At 42.4% G+C, this 14913-nt stretch overlaps 1 protein-coding gene across 2 annotated transcripts; it reads right to left on the bottom strand.

The window, feature by feature from the left end:
* Positions 1 to 1288: 1288 nt before the first annotated feature.
* Positions 1289 to 14361, bottom strand: LOC146567737 (uncharacterized). 2 transcript variants are annotated; one of them, XM_085287725.1, is made up of 5 exons: positions 14249 to 14361; positions 9934 to 10080; positions 9582 to 9677; positions 6335 to 7351; positions 1289 to 2694 (listed from the first exon to the last, which is right to left on the bottom strand). In XM_085287725.1, exons 3-5 carry the CDS (start codon positions 9597 to 9599, stop codon positions 1936 to 1938), a joined length of 1794 nt encoding a protein of 597 aa, XP_085143851.1. In that variant the 5' UTR covers positions 9600 to 9677; positions 9934 to 10080; positions 14249 to 14361; the 3' UTR covers positions 1289 to 1935. The 2 variants fall into 2 exon arrangements, with proteins under 2 accessions (XP_085143851.1, XP_085143852.1); XM_085287726.1 differs by lacking the exon at positions 9934 to 10080 and having other exon boundaries at positions 14249 to 14360.
* Between the last annotated feature and the right edge of the window lie 552 nt (positions 14362 to 14913).

Raw genomic sequence — 14913 nt, 5'->3', positions numbered from 1 at the left:
TCTCGCTTTAACTGGCTGGACATCGAAATGCAGCTGATTGAACTGAAAAGCTCGACTCTGTGGGGGTCAAAGTTTGCAGAACAACGAACGCAGCTGGAATCCACAGCTGTGCGTGTTCATGGAGCTGCCTTTTCACCTGCTGGACGTCACTACCTGACAAGTTTAACTGTCTTCAGAACATTGCAGAGGCCTCATTGACAGCATTTGGCTCTACATGTCTGTGTGAGCAGATTTTCTCTCAGACGAAGTGTCCTCAGGTAGCCGTCTGAATGCTGGACACTTGGAGACTTGTGTCTCTGAGTGGGAGACCAGAGATCACATTAACATGTGTATCCCTGTATTAACAAAAATGCCATATTGGCCCAGTTTATGTTTCCTATCATTGCTGTGAGGAGACCATAAATAGCATTTGCATTTTCTGTTGTACAGTTGATTTGTTGTTATCAAGTTCTTGTTTGCACTGATCATCATAAAGGTTGCTGACCCCTGACCTGTGCTCTGTCAAGGCCTGGAGATCTGTGCTTTGGCAGACTGGGCCCATTTGACGTCCTCCTTGGCTCCTGTTATGAACGATCCTTACTTCTTGCCTGGAGGGCTGGTTAACCTGGGTGATTTGTTTAGAAGCCGGACTCTGCTCTCCTTTCAGCAGCTGCAACGATGTTTCGGCCTTCAGAATGTGGAATTTTCTAGATATCTGCAACTGAGGCACTTTATAATTAATGACACCACTCTAATGATGGACCCTACTAGGTCTGCAGTGGTGGATGCTTTGTCCTCCCTGCAGTCTGGGAAGTCCAATAGCTCATTTAATAAAGTCCTTAACTCCGGTTCAGCCCCTTACTTCCTGGCTGTAAAACAGGCTCAGGAAAGATACCTAGGACATCTATAACTGTTTAAGACTGGCAGAAGATTTGGGTCTGTGCCTCCAAGATATCTGCCTGTAACTGGACTCAATCGATTCAGTAAAAAATTGCACATAACACCCGCTTTAAAAAGTAAAATCGATGTAAACTCTTCCCCATTGTGCTGGAAGTGTAATGTGGAGGAGGGACTTTATGCATCGTCTTTGGTCCTGTGTGAAAATTCAAAAGATTGGGTTTGATGTTGCTAAGGTGCTTTCAGATATTTTCAATTTCCCTGTTCCTTTGTATGTGCCTCTGAATTTTGTATTGCCTGAGCAAGGTTTTAGTTCCCATATTCTTTTTCTTTTGTCTCTATTACTATGAGAAAAATCCTAATACAAATAGAAAGAAAAATTGTTTGAATCTGAAATCATGGCTCAAAGTACTTGTTGTGAGACAAGTTCTTTATTTTGACACCAAACTGTTTAATAAGAACTTTACACATAATTCATCAAATATAACTAATGCTTTAACAGTATCAGGATTTTGTAATACAAACTTCAAATCTACAGGAAAAACAGCGGCAGAACATGTGGATTAAAATGCATTAACTTAAAAAAACCCAATAACAACATGTGGACTTCAAGCACAAAGTCATAGTAGTTATTGTTTGAAAGTCGGCTGATAGATTTAGTTCATTTTGGAAGCTTTCAGAGCAACTGGTGTGAAATTATTTGAGGCTTTGAAAGAAAAGGATTTAAGAGCAGGGATTACCAAAGCAGAAGAATAAATATGAAAAACGATTAAAATGTAACTGAAGTAATACATAAAATGAATACATAGAAAAAGCAAGTAGTATTTGGAAAAGAGGAAGAAAATCAAAATGAAAAAGAACTGATGTATATATCCAAATGGGTAGTTTTGATACAATTTTGGTAAAACACATTCCTATAACTTCTATAATGTAGCAAAAGGTACAACTACTAAACACTACGGTTTCCTAAGGGAAGAAATATTAAAATGTATCAGGGATGAAAACTTAGAACATTCAAATTCCCTCAAGTGAAAATAAACTTCATGTACATATCTATACTTACAGCTTCATTAATTTAACATTCACTGCAGGTCCAGAAAGCAGAGCTACCTCATCAGATCCAAGTGTGACATCAGCTGCACTCTTTACAGGAGACTCCACCTGAACTCTGTGGAGCCTGATCTCAAGGTGTTTAAGTCTGACCCTGAAACCAGAAGAGGATCTTTCTGTCTCGTCAGATTCATTGTGATCCAGTGATTTCAGTCCTGCATGATCACGCTGATGTTTGCGCAGAGCAGATAATGAAGTGAATGATTTTGCACATTGGTAACAGTGAAACAGTTTATTTGCAGCGTGGGATCGTTTGTGTTTGGAGTATGAAGTGAAATTCTTGAAGCTCTTGTCACACTGGTCACAGCTAAATATCTCTTTCATGTGTGTACGTTCATGTTGGTTACGACTAGCTGAATATGAAAAGCTTCTGTCACAGTGTCTGCACTTGTATGGTGTCTCTCCTGTGTGGATTCGTTTATGCTTTTTAAGGTCACTTGCAGTGGTGAAGGATGACCCACACTGGTCACAGACATGCTTTTTAACCCCACTATGGAAGAGTTCATGGCATTTTAAATCACTTAATGTGGTGAAGCCTCTCCCGCATTCTTTGCAGTAGTTCATTTTGTCTCCAGTGTGTCTACGTCGATGTCGATTTAGATTCTGTCGATTACTGAAAGTATTTCCACAAAGGTCACAGCGAAACGCTTTCCCACCACCACAGTGACGACAGGGTTGAGAACTGGATCCATCTGTGCCGCTCTGCTTCTAAACAAAGACACAAACACAGTGTAAGTCGGGGAACTCCTTTAACATTTTTATCCTGAACATTGCCTGAAATAAAGAGCATCTCTGCCAACATCCAGTAACATTTTACTGTTTACATTATAACACTCAACTTAATAGGCGAAAATGACTCTCCATTTTTCCATCTACCGTATTTTCACAACCATAAGGCGCACTTAAAAGTCTTAGATTTTCTTCAAAAAGTACGGCGCGCCCTATAGCGCAGTGCGCCCTGTGTGTTGTAATGAGGACGTAGTAGAGAACACCATGAGAACGCTAAAGGGTGAAGTGTGGCCGAGTTGGATCATTGAGCAAAGAACGAGCGGGAGAAGCGTTTCGACGGTCACCATTCGGCTAAAAGCAGTTTCACTAGCTGAAGAGATGAACATTGAACATTTCCAAGGAGGTCCGTCTTGGTGCTTTCGTTTTATGAAACGGTGCCATTTTTCCATCCGGACCAGGACTACGGTAGCGCAGCAACTTCCAGCGGATTATAAGGAAAAGCTGGCCATCTTCCGCTCCTACTGCAGCAAACACATCGGCGACAAAAACATCCAGCCCAGCCACATCACTAACATGGACGAGGTCCCGCTCACTTTTGACATCCCGGTGAGTCACACTGTGGAGAAGAAGGGGACCAGCACGGTAGCGATACGCACAACGGGGTATGAAAAGTCGTCTTTTACTGTTGTGTTTGGCTGCCATGCTAATGGACAGAAACTGCCGCCTATGGTGATTTTTAAGCAAAAGACTTTGCCTAAAGAGAAGTTTCCAGCAGGAATCATCATTAAGGCAAATGAAAAGGGCTGGATGGATGAGGAAATGATGAAAGAGTGGCTGAGGGAGGTGTATGTAAGGAGACCAGGTGGTTTTTTCCACGCATCACCATCGCTCTTAATCTGTGACTCCATGCGTACCCATCTCACAGCCGATGTGAAAAAACTAGTGAAACAAATGAACTGTGAGCTTGCTGTCATTCCGGGAGGCCTGACAAAGGAACTCCAGCCGCTGGACATCGGTGTGAATCGCCCGTTCAAAGTAAGGCTGCGAGCGGCCTGGGAGCGATGGATGACCGATGGAGACCACAGTTTCACCAAGAGTGGAAGGCAGCGCCGGGCGAGTTACGCCACAATTTGCCAATGGATTGTAGATGCTTGGGCTAACATGTCTGCTGGCACTGTTGTTCGAGCTTTCGCAAAAGCCGGCATCATTTCCGAGGAGCCGCACGGCACGGAAAGTGACTCTGACGGTGAAGAAAGTGAACCTGGCATGTTTGATGGAGATTTAGCGCAGCTGTTCAATTCAGACACAGAGGATGAGGACTTCGATGGGTTTGATTGATGATAAAAATGTGAGTACCAAACTCAGTTTTGCTCCTGCTTTATTTTAAATACGCACACTTGTATGCTTGTGTGTTGTTGATGATGACGATTACCGGTAATAGAAATGTGAGTAAGGTACCGAACTCAGGTTTGCTCCCGCTTTATTTTTAAATACGCATACGGTACTTGTACAGTGGGGCAAAAAAGTATTTAGTCAGCCACCGATTGTGCAAGTCCCCCACCTAAAATGATGACAGAGGTCAGTAATTTGCACCAGAGGTACACTTCAACTGTGAGAGACAGAATGTGAAAAAAAAAAAAATCCATGAATTCACATGGTAGGATTTGTAAAGAATTTATTGGTAAATTAGGGTGGAAAATAAGTATTTGGTCACCTCAAACATGGAAAATCTCTGGCTCTCACAGACCTGTAACGTCTTCTGTAAGAAGCTTTTCTGTCCCCCACTCGTTACCTGTATGAATGGCACCTGTTTGAACTCATCATCTGTATAAAAGACACCTGTCCACAGCCTCAAACAGTCAGACTCCAAACTCCGCCATGGCCAAGACCAAAGAGCTTTCGAAGGACACCAGGAAAAGTATTGTAGACCTGCACCAGACTGGGAAGAGTGAATCTACAATAGGCAAGCAGCTTGGTGTGGAAAAAATCAACTGTGGGAGCAATCATCAGAAAATGGAAGACATACAAGACCACTGATAATCTCCCTCGATCTGGGGCTCCACGCAAGATCTCATCCCGTGGGGTCAAAATGATCATGAGAACGGTGAGCAAAGATCCCAGAACCACACGGGGGGACCTGGTGAATGACCTGCAGAGAGCTGGGACCAAAGTAACAAAGGTCACCATCAGTAACACACTACAACGGCAGGGAATCAAATCCCGCAGTGCCAGACGTGTTCCGCTGCTGAAGCCAGTGCATGTCCAGGCCCGTCTGAAGTTTGCCAGAGAGCACATGGATGATACAGCAGAGGATTGGGAGGATGTCATGTGGTCAGATGAAACCAAAGTAGAACTTTTTGGTATAAACTCAACTCGTCGTGTTTGGAGGACGAAGAATACTGAGTTGCATCCCAAGAACACCATACCTACTGTGAAGCATGGGGGTGGAAACATCATGCTATGGGGCTGTTTTTCTGCCAAGGGGACAGGACGACTGATCCGTGTTAAGGACAGAATGAATGGGGCCATGTATCGTGAGATTTTGAGCCAAAACCTCCTTCCATCAGTGAGAACTTTGAAGATGAAACGAGGCTGGGTCTTCCAACATGACAATGATCCAAAATACACCGCCCGGGCAACAAAGGAGTGGCTCCGTAAGAAGCATTTGAAAGTCCTGGAGTGGCCTAGCCAGTCTCCAGACCTCAACCCCATAGAAAATCTGTGGCGGGAGTTGAAAGTCCGTGTTGCTCGGCGACAGCCCCAAAACATCACTGCTCTCGAGAAGATCTGCATGGAGGAATGGGCCAAAATACCAGCTACTGTGTGTGCAAACCTGGTAAAGACCTATAGTAAACGTTTGACCTCTGTTATTGCCAACAAAGGTTATGTTACAAAGTATTGAGTTGTATTTTTGTTATTGACCAAATACTTATTTTCCACCCTGATTTACCAATAAATTCTTTACAAATCCTACCATGTGGATTCATGGATATTTTTTTTTTCACATTCTGTCTCTCACAGTTGAAGTGTACCTCTGGTGCAAATTACTGACCTCTGTCATCATTTTAGGTGGGGGAACTTGCACAATCGGTGGCTGACTAAATACTTTTTTGCCCCACTGTATGCGCCCTATGATCCAGTGCGCCTTATGTGTGTGTTAAATACAGTAATGGCACACATAACTGAGACTGCGCCTTTTAGTACAGTGTGTCTTATGGTCGTGAAAATACGGTAGTTCATTTAATATACAAACAATCATATCTAAACAACAAGTTACATCATATTCTTCACAAGTACATATGAAAAGTTCCAATACAATCGGTCTCACTCCCAATTTGAAGCAAAAATAATTGTTTTTAGTTAGTAAAGAACATAATAAGTCATCTAACACTGACCAGATTGTAGCAGTCATAAATTTGGAAGAAAGGGTAGAAAAGTAATTATTTAGTGTTTTTATGATCATGGAAGAAAAAAATAATAACTGAAACTAAAATCTGATGAACCTCACAACACTAACTTTAACTGCAGTAGAATAACTAACATGCTAAAACAAATTTAAAGAGCAGAGTTGTTCCAAACAGTCAGGCTTAAAATACAAGATAAAAATATAAATACATACCTCACAGTAACTGCACTTATAGAGTTTCCTTCTGGTGTGGATCTGCTGGTGCCCTTTCAGAGAATGTGGTGCTTTAAAAGTCTTCTCACACAGGTCACATTTATAAGGTCTCTCTTCAGTGTGGGTAAATGTGTGGTGATGTAACTGTGTGGCTGTTGTAAAGACTTTCTCACACTGATCACAGCAGTAAACATCCTGTCCAGTGTGAATCCGCAGGTGTCTTTTTAGGTAACTTATACTACTAAAGGTTTTACCACACTTGTCACAGCTATTCGCCTTAATTCCAGAGTGGGTATCTTGATGACGTCGTAAGTTGCAACTGCGAGCAAACGTTTTACCACACTGATCACAGCTGTGTGCTTTAACTCCAGTGTGGATCAGTTGATGCATTTTTAAGCTTCTAGGATGGGCAAAAGATTTTCCACACAAGTCACAAATGTATGGTTTAACTCCACTGTGGATCAGTTGGTGTGTTTTTAAGTTGTCAGCCTGAGAAAAAGATTTTCCACACAAGTCACAGTAGTGTGCTTTAAATCCACTGTGGACGAGTTGGTGTTTTCTTAAGGTTCCAGCCCGGGTAAAATACTTTCCACACAAGGTACATCTGTGTGCTTTAACTCCACTGTGGATGAGTTGGTGTATTCTTAAGGTTCCAGCCTGGGTAAAATACTTTCCACACAAGTTACATCTGTGTGCTTTAACTCCACTGTGGGTGAGTTGGTGTGCATTTAAGTGACTAGGCTGGGTAAAAGACTTTCCACACTCATCACAGCAGTATGCTTTAACTCCACTGTGGATGACTTTGTGTTTTTTCAAGGTTCCAGCCTGGGCAAAAGACTTTCCACACAAGTCACAGCTGTATGCTTTAACTCCACTGTGGACGAGTTGGTGTGTTTTAAAGTTTCCAAGATGGGTAAAATACTTCCCACACTCATCACAGGTGTATTTTTTCTGCCCCTTTTTTCGGTGAGGTTTGTCGGCCTCCTGAGAGCGCTGACTTCTCGCTCCATGTTGGTCCTGCAGTGACAGAGATACAAACAGAGGCAGTGATTAAAATGCAGTCGTGGAACAAACTGAAACTGACTCCATTAGTGGAATCAAAGACGTCAACAAACACGTTGTAGGTCTGTTATCACCACATTCTGGAGATAATATCACATTACAAAGAAGTGCTACAATGGGAGTTGTAAGGAAAATGACATAATAAAAGAAGTACTGATCACTGGAGAAAATGACTGTATGAAAAATTGTGAGTTAGCTGATGATATTGTGTGCTGATAAAAACTCTGCCATTGCCGGTCCCAAGGCCATATGAGAAAGGAGGAGGGTTGGGCATGGGGTTAGCAACCCCGCCTTTTAAAACCTCGATTGCTACGGAAAGAGCAAACAAATCTCATCATCGATTGAACCAGGGCGAAGATGATCGGCAACCCTTGATGACAGCAGTGGAGGAAAGCCCTCAGGTCGTTACCTGCTCGATGGTCGATCAAATTTCGACCCAGAAGAAACTACCCGTTATGGAATATGGAATGTACAGACTCCGTTACAAACTGGTAAATTGGCCCAGCTTTAACATGAATACGACTCGTACCTCCCACCATTCATGGGACCCCATTGATGAATGTAGTTTGGCGAAGTCGGTTCAGGACCAGGTGGACGAAGACCTGGCACCCTCCATGGAGCTTTTTCCAGTCGATATCGGACAAATCTGTGTTACCGAAGTCAAGACAATGATCTGAGTCCTCAAGAGTGGAAAGGCCCCTGGCTTGGATGAGGCCCTCCCCGAAATGTTGAAGCACGGTGGACCCCAGCTGGAATTCGCTCTTACATGACTCCTAAACGCCAGCTGGTCAACATCGCGTGTACCTGATGAGACCAAAGGCGTCATCAAACTTCCGAAGAAAGGCGATTTGGGAGAATGTAACAACTGGTGGGGCATCACGCTACTGTCAGTACCCGGGAAGTTACTTTGCCTCGTTCTTTCGAATTGGGATTGATATACCTTTAGTAGTCCCACAAGGGGAAATTTCATGATGCGCAGTGGACGATGAGCAGGCTGGAGTGGCCGGTCCTGTGTCGAGCAAATCTTCACTCTCCGCACGATCATTGAACAAACATTGGAATACCAAAGGAAGAGTTCTATCAATTCCATCGATTTCAAGAAGGCTATCCTACGTCACTATGGAGTCCCCCAGCAGTTTGTATATGCCCTTCATGGTCTCTATGCCAACTCCCGCTGCTGCATCCAGACGGCTGATGGCTGAGAAGATTTCTTTGAGATGAATAGTGGCATGGTAAAGTGCTTTGGGTGCCTTGAAAAGCGCTATATAAATCCAATCCATTATTATTATTATTATTATTAATACTGGCATGCGTACTATCACCTTTCCTCTTCCTTTTATCAAGTGACTTCATCATGCGACGATCAGCTGACCAAGCTAGTATCGGTGTCCCCTGGAAAAAAGGGCGTAATCTCATCGACTTGGACTTTTTTCCAGGCAACATCACCCTGTTGGGCTCGGCTCAGTAAGACCTCCAAGAGTCAACTGCAGCTCTGCAGAGGGAGACCATGAAAGTAGGTTTAAGAATCAGTGCCAAGAAGACCAAGGTACTCCGAGTTGGCTATGCACATGCACTAGTTCCTGTCATGATCAACCAACAACGTGCTGAAGAGGTGGAGAATTTCATGTATCTGGTCAGCATCATCTCAAATGACGGGATCTCTGATCGAGATGTCAACATCAAAGCAGAGAAGGCGGCCGGTGTTCTCTGATGTCTCCAACCTATTTGGAAATTGACCTCCCTGAATGCTAGGCTCAAGATCAAACTATTTAACTCTATCATCTTCCGACTGGCACTCAACAAATGCGATCACTCGAAGCCTGAATATGCTTCAACAACGTGGTCTGCGGTGAATCATGAGAATTTCCTATTGGGACCAGAAGATGAACGAAGAGGTCTCACAAAGAGCAGGCACCCACCCTCTAGCTGATGTTGTTGGTGAAAGGCGCTTCCACTTTGGGGGCCTTATTCATCGTCTACCGCCTTATTGCTCGGCCTAAGTGCTAAGTAAGCAAGTGCTGATAAAATATGGTCTTTGTATTTTCTTGTAACTTCTAAGGTTTTTGTTTGTGAATGTAGATTCTGTGTGTATAGAGGAGCCCAGGATGGAAAAGATAAAGCTGCTGTTAACAACCAGCTGTGCACACAACTTCAGCAACAGTGTAACTGTGATCATTTTTCTCACCTTTTGTGTTGAAGTCATTGTTTCCTCTCTAGTGGCTGAGCTGAATCCAAAGGGCTGAAATTGTTCCTCTGCTTCTCCACCAGACTTGTTATTTAGCTGGGACATAAAATGTATAGATATGTAATTTATCCCTGACAAATAGAAGCAGAGCAAATAAACAGTACACTGCTCAGTGACAACAATAATTATGAAGCTTTAAGGTGAAACCCCAGAAACAACTACCCTACTTTTCGGGAATAAGATGCATTAAGCGAAACAAAACAGACTAGTTTATCCCAAGGACAAAACTTTCAATGGGAGCATGATCAGTTACTGAAATATTACCAATGGAGGACCCGACAATTTGACTCACCAGAGAGCGAGACACCAGAAAGTAAAGTGAGGATGGGAAAAGAAAGTATAGTCTCTTTCTTGAGGATACAGAAGTCTTCGTATATCCACCAGGCTCAGCTCCTCTGACACAACGTCCAAAGCAGCATCTACAGGGTGCTTATTTGGTCTAAGACGAGAGGATTAATCAAAAAACACATCCCTGACCTGGTTAAAATCCCCACCAATTACAATATTTATATTTCCAATATTCCGCACTGTGCTACACACTTCATGAAAAAATTGTGGTTGAGGAGAATTGGGGGCATATATGTTGACCAATGTCACTTTCTGCCCCTGTAGACATGCATCCAAGACCACCCATCTACTCTCCAGATCCGTATAATGATTGAGTACTTGAAAATCCAAATTTCTTCTAATCAATATAACCACGCCTCTTTTCCTACTGGAAAATGCACTAAGGTAAACTTGGGACACCCAGTCTCTTTTCAACTTTAATGATTCCACCTCATCAAGATGTATCTCTTGAATCAAAGCTATGTCTGTCTTTTACAGTTTCAAATATGTGAGGATTTTAATAGCATTATGACACTCCACGACACTATTTTACATAATTCCATGAAACCACGTGAGCCAAAGTATTTTTGGTGTTCCAAAAGAATTCCAGTTGATTGGTTCAGCAGCCCGTCACTATCACATCAACTGCACATTTGAGCTGTTATGATGTCGGGGCAGCATGGGTGCAAGCATCTTTTTCTGCTGATGCCCACGATGCCACTCTGTGGTATGGCCCATGTCTCCCGTATCAAAAACCACCATTGCACCACAGTAAATGCTGCGCATCATGTTGTCAGCTTTAATAATAATAATAATAATAATAATAATAATAATAATAATAATAATGGATTGCATTTATATAGCGCATTTCGGGACCCCTCAAAGCGCTTTACAATACCACTATTCATTTACTCCCACATTCATACACTGGTGAAGGCGAGCTACAGTTGTAGCCACAGCTGCCCTGGGGCAGACTGACTGGCTTTACTGTATCTTAGCCAGTGAAACTGGTCAAGCCACTCTCTTTGAATTGTATACACTTGCCCCACTTTTACTGTCAGCGGGCTCTGGCTCGGAGTCGATCATATGTGGCTCATTATCTAATGCTGTCTCCGAAACAGTGTTAAACATAACCTCAGAGGTTGATGGCTCACTGTCAGAGCACTGGCTATGAATTTCGGATGGATCAGGCCTCAACTTCATGACAAATTTATTAATCTTTCTTAAAAGATTTTCTCATTACCCACAGCTACATCTACTTCTATCAGGCCTAGGCCACTCACCTCCCTCTCTCCGCCTGCACCTACAGGAATATCTGGAACACAGTCAATAAAAGAGGTCCCACCCTTGACTATCTCTGATTGGTTTAGACCATGATATGGGCATAATGTGTGTCTGTTGTTAACCACACAGAGACTTTCAGACTGGGTTTTTTTTCTTTCTTGAACGGCTAATCGCACCAGCGTGACGCAAGATTTTTTTTGGTTGCACCATTGAGAAATTAGGTCACGACCTCCAGTGCCCTATTCTAAGGATATTATGTGTTTCCTCAGGGATTAATAATTACATTTATTTAAGTTATATCTATTTTCAATGGTGAGCATTTTCAGCAGTCATACATATATGTGAATATGCCACGCAACACATTACTTGTCAAAAAACTGTGTGTGTTAACTGTGTGTGAAGACCAGTGTTGGGAAGGTTACTCTTAAAATGTATTCCATTACGTTACTCAATGACAGAAACATATTCTGAATACTTTGGATTGCTTAATATATTATCATGCTTTTTACAACTATGTGAATGTACTATTGCTGTGTGATTTATTACTGTTACTGAAGGTCCGCGGCTCCGAACTGTAGTAAAGGGACCTCTGACTAATACGTCGGGTTCGTGTCGGGCTCGTAGCCGAAAAATAGCTTTACTTTGTTGTGTGGGTCAACTTTTCTTGCGAGAGACAGAGAGAGGCGTTGAAAGGCTGCTCCAATGGAACTTATTGTTTTCGGAGGAAAACACGAACACAGCGTACAGTCGAGTCTTAATAGCTTACTTACAACTGGGCTCATCAGACTCTCTTTTTGGCTGCAGTGGTTATTATTATATTTACATGCTTCCAGCTCCCGTTTCTGCTCGATGACAGCTTGTACTTTATGACTTTCCTTTTTCTCCCTCCTCTTGCTCACAGACCCATAACGTGTATGGCAGTCCATTCTCCCTGCAGCACGGACTACACTGCCTATGATGCTACATTCTTTGCCTCTGCCTGTAGCATTCTGCCTATTAGCTTAGCATAACAACAACAACAAAAAGGCACTCTCTCACCCAGGAAACACACAGTCGCAGAGAGAGAGAGAGAGCGTCGCCCTGTAACCATGGCAACCGTAACGCTGCCGCCTGGAACAACAGAACGTAGCTGTCAAACAAAACCCAAACAGGCCTGACCCGCGACAATATGAAACAGGAAAGTACCGCCGTGTAATCCATTTATTTCAACAAAGTAACTGTATTCTAAATACCACCTTTTTAAACGGTAACTGTAACAGAATACAGTTACTCATATTTTGTATTTTAAATACATAACAGCGGTACATGTATTCCGTTACTCCTCAACACTGCTGAAGACACATTTGATATTTCTCCTAGTATTTAGGTATGAACACAAAGGCGATAGGCAGATAGCAAAGATGAAAATCCGCTCAAGGAGACTTCAAAGTTACGTAGATTATACTGTAGAAATATGAACAGGTAGAAACGGGTAAAGTGATCGTTTTTTATCGGATTCGGTCGTGGAAGAGATTGTTCAAGCCATGTTTCCGAAGTAACAAAGAGCCGACGGATGGCCTGGATTGCAGCCATTCAAAGACCAAATATAACGTCCCAGAACACTCCAAGCATTTCCACAAAGGTAAGTCTTCTGTTGTAGTTATTACGTAATTTATCATAACATAATTGTTGATGTAGGTTACAAATAAGTCTTCATTTGAATTGAATTTGTTGGGCTATGCTACTTTCACTGTGGCTTTGCGGGCTAATGTTTGTTGTGTTTTGTAGGAAAACCAGCCTACAAAATGCAGGAATGCGATCCAGACTGGCGCCCTCTATCAACCTGGGTCAGACCGAGTTTAAAGCTGCTACCACAGCCAGATTTGATCGGTTAAGAGAGAGAGCGATATCAAAACAGCCATGAAAAGTCCTGCATATATGTGCCCAAGTGTTGTACTGAAGCAAGCAAGTGATGAATAACTGTTTTCCAGTAAGTTGTTTTTTTTGTTGCATTGTTGATTTGTTTTTCACCGAAGCAGCTAATAAAGCACCATTGAATACAATTTTGCCTCTTTCTTATAAGATTCTATAATAGAATGAAACAATAATGCCAGTTATAAACAAAGATAATAACTGAATGAATTACGATTAAATTTTATTTCTATTAGATCTGAAAATGTTGTGTAACACTACAACCTGAAACAACAATTAGATTGCGTTGGCCTGTACAGGAGATAAAGGACAAAAATGTAACAACAGCTGTGAAATGGAATAGTCCAAATCACCAAAGTAAACTGGACCTGGGCTTGTTGCAGGGATCTGAAGTCACTAAACATTTTGTGAGTGTATGCACTCACACTTAGGACCATATAATAATAAATATGTGCGTGATGAAAGCTGGGCAGCAGGCTAACGTCCTTACTCCACTCTGTATGCTTATATGGGTCTGACCCTTTCACTCCTTTGATTTTTCCTCGTTCTTTGTTTTGCCTTTTCGTCAAGTCTGCCTTTGTACGGACCTGCCGTGTTCTCCGTCGTGTTGTAGATGACTGATTTTGGGGCAAATAAAATCCAAGTAGACATTAAAACCGCAGAATTAATGATTACTGGTGCTGGAAATGCAATACCACTCGTAACTACAATGCAATGCACGAAAGTCACGTGGTCTGTTAATCTCTATTCACTCAGCTTTCGCTGTGAGTTCTATGCTAGCTGAGCGTTAGCATGCCGTCTGTGCAAATGCTTGCAAAGAGCTAAAGTTGTGTTAGCAGCGTTATGTGTTGTTTCTATCCTGGAGGACGTTTCCCGTCTACCATCGCGCTCTCGTTCTTTAGTTCAATAACAACTAGTAATGCCAATGTCCACGCTGTAGACTGCGCCACCATTTTTCAACACACGAACTGAAAACAGCTGAATACAGCGCGAGTGTAAGAAAAGACAGGGGGTAGACGGGCAGACTAACAATTCCAAGGAATTAGACTAAATGATCTCAGTTTCCATCCCTACTAAACACTTACCTTTAGATGAGCCCACAAACAGAGAGAACCTCCGTGATGGAGCCGAAGTCAGCAGACTGACACAACTATCGATAAAAACAATGCTAGTGGGATAGCCTTACTCTTCTTCTTAGTCTTCTTTTAAGTGTAATGGCATTTTGCAAAAGTGCATTACCGCCACCTACTGGACTGGAATGTGGATCAGGAACTGGAAAAAAACGCATCCATTCTAATCACAAATTTCAACAGCTGACCACAGACCTGAGACAGTTTTTCTGGCTGTTTTTCTAATGTAAAATATCTTTAGCTTCTCAAAATTTGCCATTAACGTCTTCCTCTCCTGGACATGTGCCTGGCATTCTAACAGTGCATGCTTAACAGATTCAATTTCTTTGCAGTAAGCACTAAGGGTAGGTTTTGATTATCGATTTATCGATTGAAATCGATTCTTGCTTGGATAATGTCATATCGATTCATTAAAATCCTGAATTGATTTTTTAAATATAAATTTATTTTGCCCGAAAAGCCAGAATCTCAGTTTAAACCTCACAAAATTTCAACAACCACCAAACAGCTAAAACAGTAAATGAGAGCAGGAACACGGATTCTGCACAAAGACGTAAACATAAAGCGCGGACCCGCCGATGCATCAGAATCAGTAAAATGTCCCCTTTCTCACATGGACA

This window comes from Mchenga conophoros, linkage group LG9 (genome assembly GCF_057382185.1).
Source record: "Mchenga conophoros isolate Kocher_MC1m ecotype Shallow Benthic linkage group LG9, M_conophoros_male_GT1.1, whole genome shotgun sequence".
NCBI classification, from domain to species: Eukaryota; Metazoa; Chordata; class Actinopteri; order Cichliformes; family Cichlidae; genus Mchenga; species Mchenga conophoros.
The sequence above is the reverse complement of the archived record's forward strand: the minus strand, read 5'-3'. Positions and strand labels throughout refer to the sequence as shown.

Coding starts and splice junctions, on each gene's coding strand:
- LOC146567737 (XM_085287725.1), bottom strand. Junction 2,695..6,334: donor ATAAGTGCAGTTACTGTGAG/GTATGTATTTAT, acceptor GTCTTTGTTTAG/AAGCAGAGCGGCACAGATGG.